A 13,326-nucleotide genomic window follows, 5' to 3' on the forward strand; every position below is an offset into this window, starting at 1 on the left:
TAAGCCAAACGCTTGGTCCATATCCCTTGGATGTCTGTGCAGCAACACTACAGTAATTGTACTCGGTGGCTGGTGTGAGGCCAGAAACCCGCGTACCACACCTTATTCTCAAACAAAGGCCTACCTTCTGGCTTAGTCCAGCTCCTCTGCCAAACGCTTGGTCCATATCCCTTGGATGTCTGTGCAGCAACACTACAGTTGTACTCAGTTGCTGGTGTGAGGCCAGAAACCCGCGTACCACACCTTATTCTCAAACAAAGGCCTACCTTTTGGCTTGGTCCAGCTCCTCTGCCAAACGCTTGGTCCATATCCCATGGGTGTCTGTGCAGCAACACTACAGCAGTTGCTGGTGTGAGGCCAGAAACCCGCGGACCACACCTTATTCTCTAACTAAGGCCTACCTTCTGGCTTGGTCCAGTTCCTAAGCCAAACACTTGGTCCATATCCCTTGGATGTCTGTGCAGCAACACTACAGTTGTACTCGGTGGCTGGTGTGAGGCCAGTAACCTTCAGCCTCTTCGTACCTGGGTCAGAGTTTGACACATTCGCGTAAGACGTCCTGTTTCTGTTGACATCTTCATTGTAAGAAAACAAGGGAGTACAAATCACCTGAAAAGGTTTTGAACATGATGGTTGAAATTGTCTGACAGGTTTGTTTGAACGAACTATGGACTGAGCTTCCTCCACGACAATCGGCATGCATTTAGATGCGGCATACCGATCGAAATCTAAGATTCTTAGCTTTGCTCTAATAAAACAGACTCTCTTTGGCGTTAACGATCGCCGTGAGATCTCAGTGACCAGTCCCCATACCTTGTAGTTAGTCAAATTCCCGTTGGGATTCTTTGGTTTGGTCCACTCGAGGACTAAGCTGTTGGTCGTATGTTCTTGCGCGAGAAGCGTGTTTGGTGGCCCAGGGACTGTGGGGATAAAAGATACACATAGAAAGTTAATTGATAGCTTCGTTATCAATCCACCGTACGTTCATTGGTTACACCATACATGTATATCATGAGTTGTATTACGCCGGAAAGTTGGGTCCACAGCGCCGAATGACAATGTGACACATGACACATTCTTAATAACAAACATTTAAAGGTCTTTCAGCCAACACCAAACATGCACCTTGTAGATTTTTCGATATAATTAGAAACCCGAGTAGCACATCGTATTGTCAAACAAGGCCTACCTCCTTGCTCGGTCCAACTCGTCCGGTAAACGCTTGGTCCATATCCCTTGGATGTCTGTGCAGCAACACTACAGTTGTACTCGGTGGCTGGTGTGAGGCCAGTAACCTTCAGCCTTTTCGTATCTGGGTCAGAGTGTGACACCTTCGCGTAAGACATCAAGTCTCTGTTGACATCTTCATTATTGGAAAACAAGGGAGTACAAATCACCTGAAAAGGTTTTGAACATGATGGTTTATAAAATTGTGTGACAGATTGTTTGAACAAACCATAGACTGAGCTTCCACAACAATCTGCATGCATAAGTTTAGATGTGGCATACCGATCGAAATCGAAGTTCCTTATATTTATTCTTTTCTCTCTCTGCCGTTTACGATCTCAGTGTGATCTCAGTGACTGGTCCTCATACCTTGTAGTCCTCCAGGCTCCCGTTGGGATAACGTGGTTTGGTCCACACGAGGACTAAGCTGTTGGTTGTATGTTCTTGCGCTAGAAGCGAGTTTGGTGGCCCAGGGACTGTGGGGATAAAAAGATATGGGAAGTTAGTTGATAGCTTTGTAAGAAATTTTCCATGAGTTCTAAGTCAAAGATTACTCCATACATGTATATCAAGAGTTGTATTACGCCGGAAAGTCAGGTCCACAGTGCCGAATGACAATGTGACACACTACACACTCTTAGTAACAAACCTTGAATTAAAGGTTTTTCAGCAAACACTAAATATGCACCTTGTAGATTTTTGATATCATTTGAAACCCGAGTAGCACATCGTATTCTCAAACAAGGCCTACCTCCTTGCCCGGTCCAGCTCCTCTGCCAAACGCTTGGTCCATATCCCTTGGATGTCTGTGCAGCAACACTACAGTTGTACTCGGTGGCTGGTGTGAGACCAGTAACCTTCAGCCTCTTCGTACCTGGGCCAGAGTTTGACACCTTCGCGTAAGACATCAAGTCTCTGTTGACATCTTCATTATTGGTAAACAAGGGAGTACAAGTCACCTGAAAAGGTTTTGAACATGATGGTTTATAAAATTGTGTGATCAAACTGTAGTCTAAGCTTCCACGACAACCTGCATGCATTGAAGCTGACATGCATGCATAAAAACCCTATCGGCCTAGTTAGAAAACACTAACGCCCGTCCGCCATGTTTTGAACGACCGGTCAGCCATGTTTCAAACGCCCGCAGATATGAAATGAAATGAAAATTGAAATGAAATTTATTGGCCAAAACACAATCTTTGCATATAAGGCACGAAACACAAATACAAATGTACATTGATAGGCTACCAGCATGCCGCAGTTGCGCTATCGTATTCACCGGATGTGGAAAACACATATGAGCATCAGTTCATATAATCTTACTATAAGTGGCCATTGCGACCTCGCGCGATTGTTGTTTGAAATCGAATGCCACCTAATCAGACAGTTCCTCAATACTCGCATGGTTTTGATACCAGCAAAGCGGGAAATTGTTTTGCATCTTTAAAACTCGAAAAATAGCTGCGTGCTCCTATAATCATCACAGGGTGTCAGGTTTATCTCCTGATTATGTATCTTATGAATTTACTTTGCCAATATTGTAAGAGGGCAAATTTTAAAGGCCACATTGAAACTGAAAATGGTACAGATGGCACAAAAGACGCCATTTTGTCAAACTTGTACGTGAAATGAAAAACTGGAAAATATGTGCATTTCCAACAACGGCTTCATGGTATAGTGGATAAGACGGCACGTATCAAATGACGAGGGTGGTGAGTTCGAACCAGCTCGAGGAATATTTTCATTTTTTCTTTACACGAGAGCGTCTCTGTGACCTGTCTCGTCAATGAACTTGTTTTTTTGCAGTCACGTGAGACCTGTCGCTGGTTCTCTATCATGTTTCAAGTGCAGTTGGTCGTTTGGTGGTCGGGCGTTTGTGTTTTCTAACTTGGCCGTTAGGATTTTTATGCATGCATGTCAGCTTAAAGAACGAAATCTAAGTTTTTTTTATCAGTCATCTTATAATAAAGTCTCTCTCTGGCGTTTACGATCTCAGTGAAATCTCAGTGGCTGGTTCCCATACCTTGTAGTCTTTCAGGATCCCGTTGGGATATTGTGGTTTGGTCCACACAAGAACTAAGCTGTTGGTTGTTTTTTCTTGCACGAGAAAGGAGTTTGGTGGCCCAGGGACTGTGGGGATAAAAGATATGGGAAGTTAGTTGATAGCTTTGTAAGAAATTGTCCATGAGTTCTAAGTCAAAGATTACTCCATACATGTATATCAAGTGTTGTATTATGCCAGAAAGTCGGGTCCACAGTGCCGAATGACAATGTGACACACTACACACTCTTAGTAACAAACCTTGAATTAAAGGTTTTTCAGCCAACACTAATATGCACCCTGAAGAATTTTCGATACACATGTACATGTAATTGGAAATCCGAGTAGCACACCGTATTCTCAAACAAGGCCTACCTCCTTGCTCGGTCCAGCTCCTCTGCCAAACACTTGGTCCATATCCCTTGGATGTCTGTGCAGCAACACTACAGTTGTACTCGGTGGCTGGTGTGAGGCCAGTAACCTTCAGCCTCTTCGTACCTGGGCCAGAGTTTGACTCCTTCGCGTAAGACATCAAGTCTCTGTTGACATCTTCATTATAGGAAAACAAGGGAGTACAAATCACCTGAAAAGGTTTTGAACATGATGGTTTATAAAATTGTGTGACAGATTGTTTGAACAAACCATATACTGAGCTTCCACAACAATCTGCATGCATAAGTTTAGATGTGGCATACCGATCGAAATCGAAGTTTCTTATATTTATTCTTTTCTCTCTCTGCCGTTTACGATCTCAGTGTGATCTCAGTGACTGGTCCTCATACCTTGTATTCTTTCAGGATCCCGTTGGGATATCGTGGTTTGGTCCACACGAGGACTAAGCTGTTGGTTGTATGTTCTTGCGCGAGAAGCGAGTTTGGTGGCCCAGGGACTGTGGGGATAAAAAGATATGGGAAGTTAGTTGATAGCTTTGTAAGAAATTGTCCGTTCTAAGTCAAAGATTATTCCAAACATGTATATTAAGAGTTGTACTATGCCAGAAAGTCGGGTTCACAGTGCCAAATTACATTGTGACACACGACACACTCTTCATATCAAAAACCTTTTATTTGAAGGTTTTTAAGCCAACACTCATATGCACCCTGTAGATTTTTCGATATACATGTACATGTAATTTGAAATCCGAGTAGCACATCGTATTCTCAAACAAGGCCTACCTCCTTGCTCGGTCGAGCTCGTCAGGTAAACGCTTGGTCCATATCCCTTGGATGTCTGTGCAGCAACACTGCAGTTGTACTTGGTGGCTGGAGTGAGGCCAGTAACCTTCAGCCTCTTCGTATCTGGGTCAGAGTTTGACACCTTCGCGTAAGACATCAAGTCTCTGTTGACATCTTCATTATTGGAAAACAAGGGAGTACAAATCACCTGAAAAGGTTTTGAACATGATGGTTTATAAAATTGTGTGACAGATTGTTTGAACAAACCATAGACTGAGCTTCCACAACAATCTGCATGCATAAGTTTAGATGTGGCATACCGATCGAAATCGAAGTTTCTTATATTTATTCTTTTCTCTCTCTGCCGTTTACGATCTCAGTGTGATCTCAGTGACTTGTCCTCATACCTTGTAGTCCTTCAGGATCCCGTTGGGATATCGCGGTTTGATCCACACGAGGACTAAGCTGTTGGTTGTTTTTTCTTGCGTGAGAAGCGAGTTTGGTGGCCCTGGGGCTGTGGGGATAAAAAGATATGGAAAGTTAGTTGATAGCTTTGTAAGAAATTGTCCATGAGTTCTAAGTCAATGATTATACTCCATACATGTATTCGGAGAGTTGGTGTTGAATGATGACAAGTTATTGCATTTGGTTTAGTAGAGACAGACAATTAATGATTGGAACTTTCTGTACTTGAGATCATGGTTCACGATTCGATGCATATTAGTGTAATTATTCTAAACTATTACCATCTTCTGGCGTTTTTATCTTCAGATAGTTGGCTTTCTGTTTTTGATCGGGACTATGCACTGTTGCTATGATGGTATACTCTGTGAATGCTGTGAGGTAATTCTTTGTATAAGTTTGTCCCGCTTTGGTTAATTTCTTATAACGTGATCCACTGGTTTTCTTTGCTTGGACATCCAATCGCTTGAAGCAGTCGGATATCATGCCTGGAACCTGAAAGACCATGGTGTTCATTGAGTTCGATTATCTGTCGGTCACCAATTAGAAATGATAGTCAATGATGCACTGTGGTTGAATTGGCAGTGACATCCCAGTCTTAATTTACGCATTGAGAAGCAATGGTACTCTATATGACGGTCTATGATTTCAAACAATGCTTATTTGCAAGAAGATAAGGTGAAACACACGGCTTTTTCGCAACAACATGGCAATGATGTTTGGTCAACGTTGGGTGCGAACGTTATCATAGGACGTGAATTCCGCTAGTTCTGCATTTGGCAGCAACGCCAAGCACAGACCGAACAACGCCCTGTAGTCGCTGAACTATGATGTGATTAACAGATACCATAACGATACAAGTAAAAACCCTACTACCTGTGAGTTTATCACAAGAGACACTCTGTTCGGTCTGACTGACCCCGTGTCTACCGCATTCGATGTCACTGTTATCACCGGCATCACCATGTAGCCTTCAAAAGATTTTGAAAAAGGCATCACTAATTAAATTTGTTGCTTTAAGAATAAATAAGTGTGTATTAACTAAATGAATAAGACGAATTCTTTGAAAGGCATTCAATGTATGTATTTTTAAGATAAGCCCAAGATGCCAAACCGTTCGAGAGGCGGACGAGCGTGTTCATCAAGGTTGTTGTAAAACAACTGATAGAGTTTAAAATTACCTTACACTATCGTACCATGTTGCAAGGCATTGGCCAATGTGCGACAAGAAAGAGACAACGTTTGGTCAGAGTGAAGTTGTCTTCGAAAGCGAATTGGGTATGTAAGTTCGGGAGCAAGGTTAAGGAAAGTGAACCGAATGTCGATGAAACAGATTTCTCGGCTTCATACCGATTGTTATTGCTAGAAATTAAGGTTTTCTAATTACCTTCACACGACGCGGTTGGAAAGGTTGCAGTTGGGCGATTCCACTCCACAATATTCGAGGGAATCGTAAACCATTTTAACTGAACAAAGAAGCTGTAGTTTGTCGATGGCTTGAGACCAGTCACATTAAACTTTATCATTCCAGGCTTTGGGTAGTCTAAATGGTAGACAGACTTGGAATTGTAAATCAGATCCAGCTGCGTAACTTTCGCGGCATCACAGGCACTGTCATGATGTACGTGTGTCCATTTGACGCGGATGGAATTAGGGGTGGAAGCACCATCCTTTGAAAATGTTGGTATTCCTAAAAGACACAAGACGATCTATAACATAAGTTGCTCCAAAAGCTTTAGTTCAGTTACCACCTAATACTAAGTCTTCAGGTGATGGTAATCCCGTTTTATTGTGCTTGTTAAAAAAAAGTACTTTGTGTATAGTACTTCTCTTACTGAGGTCGCAGAGTAGTAAAATAAAGACACATTGATTGTAAAAATGACTATTTAACCTAAAAAATGACAGGCTTATGAAATTATTGGATTGGATCAACAATCTCCCTTTAAGATCTCGTCAAACCTTGGATTGAAAGTCGGAAATGATAATAATCTCGAAATAAAAACGGTTTCGAAAGGTGGCCTGACCTTTTCAAGGTGACAAATGGAATTATAGCCAAAAATGCTTGTAAATGATTAAGTAATGCTAGAAATAATGGCAACACTCCTGTAAAAAGATTTTACTTCCTAGTAAAAAAATTATACAAATTTATCACCGTTTATCTATACACGGACACGGTCCGCCTTTAATATACTAAATTCTTGGATTCTTTCCTATCTTACCTATATTGCAATAAGGTCCGGTGAAATGATTGTTACAAATTCCATTTGGACACTTTCCTGTCGTGTCGTCGCACTCAGCATCATTGTCACACTGGCATGGGTTGTTACAGTTAGGACCATAGCGCTTGTTTTTGCATTCTGAATAACGTAACGACAGAGAAATTAACTGGACGCTGTAATTACTGGTAACGATAACATAATATTAATCATTTTCAAAGCGTATTTGCTTCCTGAGAGCGCTTTGCTCGATATACTCTGGTATCAGCCACAGAGGTTGGCCTAAAGCAATCATTTTGAACTTGTACGGAACCAAAACAAAGAGTGTCAAACTCACGACCTCTCGATCATGAGGCCGACGCCCTATAAATCCGCTTCCATACACTTGAATGATGGTACACTCTCCGTCTCTGGTATATACTTCTATATACTTACGTGAAGACTGCAACTTGTATGTAAAGCTTAAACATAACTTTTAAAGTTGAGATAAGTAAACCAGCGTTAGAGTAAATGTACTACAAGAATATTTTGATATTTCAATATTTGATTGTTTCAAAATCAAAGCTATACATTGTACGTTATTGTTGGTCAAAAAACTATTTGAAAAGATCAATCACAGGCCGAGATGTTTGAGATAAAGGATGAGCTCTGAGGTCACTCAGCCAGGGGCGGCTGTCTTGCAGTACCTGCGTGATTGCAATGACACTCGTCGGCACTTTTGGGCTCCAAGAAGTATGTTGTCTTTCACTTGATTCATCGAGCTAAGAACAAGGATGTTCTAGTGGAAAGTTCCTACAGAAAAGTTTCAGATAAACCCACCTTTATAGAGGAAAGCCTGCACGCTCACTTTACATAGGGTGAGGACTGTCGACGAGTCCATGAGGGTGATCTTCAGGTATTGTCCGACGACGGGGGTGTCACATCGAATGTCTGGTGCCTCACCAAAATTTACCATACCAGTGTAGTTATGACAGAGATTATTATCCATCGAGATTTTAAAGTTCTTAAGTTTTGCTGGAATGATGATAACACAAGAAATTAATTCGTTAGTATCTGAATTCACAAGGTCTAGTGCTCAAGCATCCAAACACATTTGATTTGACACCCGGCATCCATATCATTGGTGACCTTTTAGCGAGAAACTTTACGTCGATTGCAGCAGACTGTCATGAACTGATCCTCACTGAATCATAGTCAAAATAACATCAATATTGGCGCCAAATGGAATTGGCACGCAAGTTCCACTCTCTGTAATGAGTAAACAGAAAGCTGTATTTTCTTAATACAGGACTTTGCATTTCTTCATCAAAACCATCGGAATTTAGTCATTGGAAGAATTGACCCTGATATGAGTGAAATTGAGCTGACTCTCAGAATGCCCTTTTACCTGACGTGTTGCTCATTCCGAACGTAACTTACCTTGACACATTGGAACGTCACAGTAATCAAAGCGGTTGTTGTAGGTTCTTTCTGTTGTATAACACCATGGTTCCTTGTCCGTTTCTTCTGGGCTACGGCAGTAATTAAAGGAGTTGGCTGGCTTATGATAACGACGGAATAGTGGATACGGATTGAACCAATCGTCACAAGTGAAACCCTTCCTCGTTGTGCTCATGGTTCCCCTGTATTCTTTGCCTTCCTGGGTTGTCTTACACTCTCTAACATCTCCCTCTGAAACATGAAATACACATGTTATAAATAACGGACGAGTCTCTGACGCTCCTCCGTTATTAGTACTTTTCTTCGTAATGACTTGCGTGGAGGGCAGATATCCGGTTAACTGTCAGTCCGAAATTAATGTGGAAATTAACTTCGTGGTAGGTGTTGAGTATGGGTGGTTTAACTGATATACCTAGTACTATACATCATATCATCATCACCATCATCATCACCACCACCACCACCACCATCACCACCACCACCATCATTATCACGTCCCGCAGCCGTGCGGTCATTAGGGCGACCCTGCTCTATTGACGATGCTGGGCCAAACAGTTATCCCCTCAGCGAGACTGATCAGGTCACTGGTCTTTCTTTCAGTCCAGTCATTCGCGTGGTCCATCCAAATGCTCTTTGGTCGGTTACGATCTGCTGTGCCATGCTAGATTGTTTTTGCTAGCGTTTCCCTGTCTCTCGTGACATGGCGGAACCACCTGAGCTTTTTCTTCTTGGCAATAGTATGGAGGCTGTAATGACGGCAGTTGTACTGGATAGTCAGAACTCGTACTCGGTTGTTGGTGCTATGGGTTGTGTAGTGGATATTCAAGAGTCTCCTGAATGTCCTGATCCGTTCCTCGATCTCGGTTATGTCCATGTTCATGGTACAGTATTTTGCCGCATGCAAAAACACTGAGATCTCAGAAGGTGGAGTTTTGACGTCATTGTATCATATCATTATACGATTTATACATTGCGAATAATTTCCTTCAGTCAGAGTGATTTCCGTGCAACTCTTCAACGCTTCATGTGTACAATATCTTTATCAAAGCAAGACACCTTCTGGACTGTCCAATGTTTTTAGAGTGTCGACTTCTGATCGTTTGACTTACCTTTACTGTTCCATATCTTCACAGTGAAGAGGACATACTTCCTACCCAGATCCACCATCCACCAAGGTTGGTCTTCCGTGTTTGTATGACTGCAGCTGGAAAAGGCTTGATTTCTGATTCCATCATGGGCCAAAGAGGAGGAATAGGTATCATTCGTCGAGCTCTGTGTTGAATTCTTTCCAGCAACAACATTGCCTGAAGAAACGATATTAGGGAAATCCAGAATTTACAACCTTATCATTTTGAGAGCAGAACTACGATGCATCTGAACCCCCTAGCCCCTGTGTCATTATGTGACGCGCAGCCAGGCTGTCGGGGCCTATTATACGTACAACATCACAGCCGACTACCTCGGATTACGTCGATTCTACTTACCCCGTTGAGAATGCTTCCCATTCAAACCACTGCCACACCCAATAGATCAGGATCGGTCAGTACCACTGAGTCGACCACTGTGACACCCTTTTCAAAACAAGATCCGTCAGTGCCACAACCACTGTCACACAGAGCAGGATCCGTCAGTGCCACAAACACTGTCATACAGAGCAGGATCCGTCAGTGCCACAAACACTGTCACACAGAGCAGGATCCGTCAGTGCCACAAACACTGTCATACAGAGCAGGATCCGTCAGTGCCACAACCACTGTCACACAGAGCAGGATCCGTCAGTGCCACAACCACTGTCACACAGAGCAGGATCCGTCAGTGTCACAACCACTGTCACACAGAGCAGGATCCGTCAGTGTCACAACCACTGTCACACAGAGCAGGATCCGTCAGTGTCACAACCACTGTCACACAGAGCAGGATCCGTCAGTGTCACAACCACTGTCACACAGAGCAGGATCCGTCAGTGTCACAACCACTGTCACACAGAGCAGGATCCGTCAGTGTCACAACCACTGTCACACAGAGCAGGATCCGTCAGTGCCACAACCACTGTCACACAGAGCAGGATCCGTCAGTGCCACAACCACTGTCACACAGAGCAGGATCCGTCAGTGTCACAACCACTGTCACACAGAGCAGGATCCGTCAGTGCCACAACCACTGTCACACAGAGCAGGATCCGTCAGTGCCACAACCACTGTCACACAGAGCAGGATCCGTCAGTGTCACAACCACTGTCACACAGAGCAGGATCCGTCAGTGTCACAACCACTGTCACACAGAGCAGGATCCGTCAGTGCCACAACCACTGTCACACAGAGCAGGATCCGTCAGTGCCACAGGCTCGTAGCACAGGCTAGACCACCAGCACAATGACATGCAATGATATACAAAGGGAAGATCGTCGACTTCTTATTTTTAACTTACCCCTCTGACAATACTCCCCTTCCCAACCACTGGCACACCCGTTAGGACAGGATCCGTCAGTACCACAGGCTCGTTAAAGCACAGGCTAGACCACAAGCACAATGACATGCAATGATATAAAAAGGGACGATCGTCGACTTCTTATTTTTAACTTACCCCTCTGACAATACTCCCCTTCCCAACCACTGGCACACCCGTTAGGACAGGATCCGTCAGTACCACAGGCTCGTAGCACAGGCTAGACCACCAGCACAATGACATGCAATGATATACAAAGGGAAGATCGTCGACTTCTTATTTTTAACTTACCCCTCTGACAATACTCCCCTTCCCAGCCACTGGCACACCCGTTAGGACAGGATCCGTCAGTACCACAGGCTCGTTAAAGCACAGGCTAGACCACAAGCACAGTGACATGCAATGATATACAAAGGGAAGATCGTCGACTTCTTATTTTTAACTTACCCCTCTGACAATACTCCCCTTCCCAACCACTGGCACACCCGTTAGGACAGGATCCGTCAGTACCACAGGCTTGACCACGAGAACAATGACACTGGTACTCGCAATTATCACCAAAGGTTTGACCACTTGGGCAAGCTGAAAAGAGAGAGCTAAAGCTTATAACTGATGTACAACTCAAGCGCATCATGTGTTGGTGGGCCTGGGTTGCTATAAATGCCCATGTTCTATCCTGGGCCGTATCTAGGGGGGAGGGGGGGGGGGGGGGCAGAGCTCCTTCAGAGACACTTAAATATTTTCATGCAAATCATTGGCTATATGTAGACCCCCCCCCCCTCCCATGACCAAAAGTCTAACTTCGGGCCTGGTATCATATTTAAAGACAGTCACCTTAAAAATGTGATTTTTTCATGGCCGGGTCTATTTGGCAAGCCGCTCGCCGAACAGGCATCTTTTTTTGTCCTGTTTGGAGAGCCGCTTGCCAAACAGCACTTAAAAGCCACCCTGTTCGGCCAGCCGGGCTTGCCAAACAGGTAAAAAATCTACCATGTTTGGCGAGCTGGAGCCTTTACTTTAATATTAATGAGTTCGGCTCTCCATTCAGGATGAGAAAAAGTCGCTGTTTGGTAAGCTGGGCTTGCCAAGTAGTCACTTCCAAAGATATATCCTTTTGGAATTGAACTCAAATATTCCAAACATATACTGGCATATAGTACACCACCCGAGTCCAATGTAAGCTGACATGACTTCATGCCACAACTTCACTTTATGAGAGAGCTGAACAAAATGTTTGCACACGTGGAATATCATGATGGTGCATGTTAGTGATTTCACTGTAATTGACAGAACTATAGACTGACTGGCACCAGCGTTGAAAAGACAAACCTACCGGCTTCTGTGCTTGTTGTTATCATCATCCCTAGGAACAGGATCGCCAGACGCACGATTCCAGACCCCATGGTGGTGATATCGTATTTTCAAAGCAACCGAGTGAGAGTCGGCTTTCCAGGCCTATTCTCGAGCAATGGTCATTTTCAACTGAAGTTACTTCCTGGATGTTGACGAGTCGTTGAAAATATGGCTCTATTGGCCACGGAAATTGATACTTCTATATGCACGAATTGGCATTGATGTGATTGGTCAATATATGTATAGCCTTTGGAAACTACATTCGATGATCCTGATATACATGTATTTAACGACCACACTATTTTGATATCACGACAAATCATTATTTCCTTTTGGTCCTTTTCAAGTATAGCATACTCTCGTAATTAAGTGCTTTGTTTTAATTAGGTTTTTTGTGTTTTCGCCAACTACTTCCTTGTTGACACCACGTCATCTGATTGGTGGAGAGGTCGCATGAATTCCCCAAAAATCGTCATACGATATCCTATTCGAGTCCCCAACGCGGGAAAGACCAATTAAGTACGCATTCCAGTCGTCAACTACTGTTGGTAAATGACTCTATTTTGTCCTTTGCATCGTTACTAAAAAGGCATAGAATGATAAACTGTCCGCTCATTTTGAGCGTTCGTTGCGTGTCTCCTGTTGCGCCTCTAGCGGAGTTGAGAAGGGGTCAAAAATACCCTGCATGGAAAGGTTTTTTTTTGCTTGCCCCTGCATACCTTCCGAAAAGAAGTCTCCCTTTCAACCGTCAACCTTGACGTCACAAGTGCTACAACATTACGTCGTTTGTGTTGGTAGTTGATAAAGTATGGAATTAGTGAAACCTTGGAAACACTGATAAACCTTGGAATATTCAATGTAAACCATGGAATCACTGTGCAAATAGCGCGGGAAATCGGGTGCGTTCCTTCCACGATCTATACCCTCCCAACTGACAGTCTCGTCCCAGCTGACTTTATTGATAGCA

The 13,326-nt window shown here is 43.5% G+C and overlaps 1 protein-coding gene across 1 annotated transcript; it reads right to left on the reverse strand.

Annotated features, from left to right (window-relative positions):
- Positions 1-132: 132 nt before the first annotated feature.
- Positions 133-11,048, reverse strand: LOC135486843 (phosphatidylinositol phosphatase PTPRQ-like). The gene is made up of 19 exons (XM_064769947.1): positions 10,989-11,048; positions 9,671-9,865; positions 8,541-8,792; positions 7,941-8,135; positions 7,125-7,262; positions 6,293-6,595; positions 5,782-5,876; positions 5,190-5,400; positions 4,851-4,957; positions 4,444-4,651; positions 4,051-4,157; positions 3,644-3,851; positions 3,251-3,357; positions 1,979-2,186; positions 1,597-1,703; positions 1,190-1,397; positions 814-920; positions 402-609; positions 133-179 (listed from the first exon to the last, which is right to left on the reverse strand). Exons 2-19 carry the CDS (start codon positions 9,726-9,728, stop codon positions 133-135), a joined length of 2,874 nt encoding a protein of 957 aa, XP_064626017.1. The 5' UTR covers positions 9,729-9,865; positions 10,989-11,048.
- Between the last annotated feature and the right edge of the window lie 2,278 nt (positions 11,049-13,326).

This window comes from Lineus longissimus, chromosome 4 (assembly GCF_910592395.1).
Source record: "Lineus longissimus chromosome 4, tnLinLong1.2, whole genome shotgun sequence".
NCBI lineage: Eukaryota > Metazoa > Nemertea > Pilidiophora > Heteronemertea > Lineidae > Lineus > Lineus longissimus.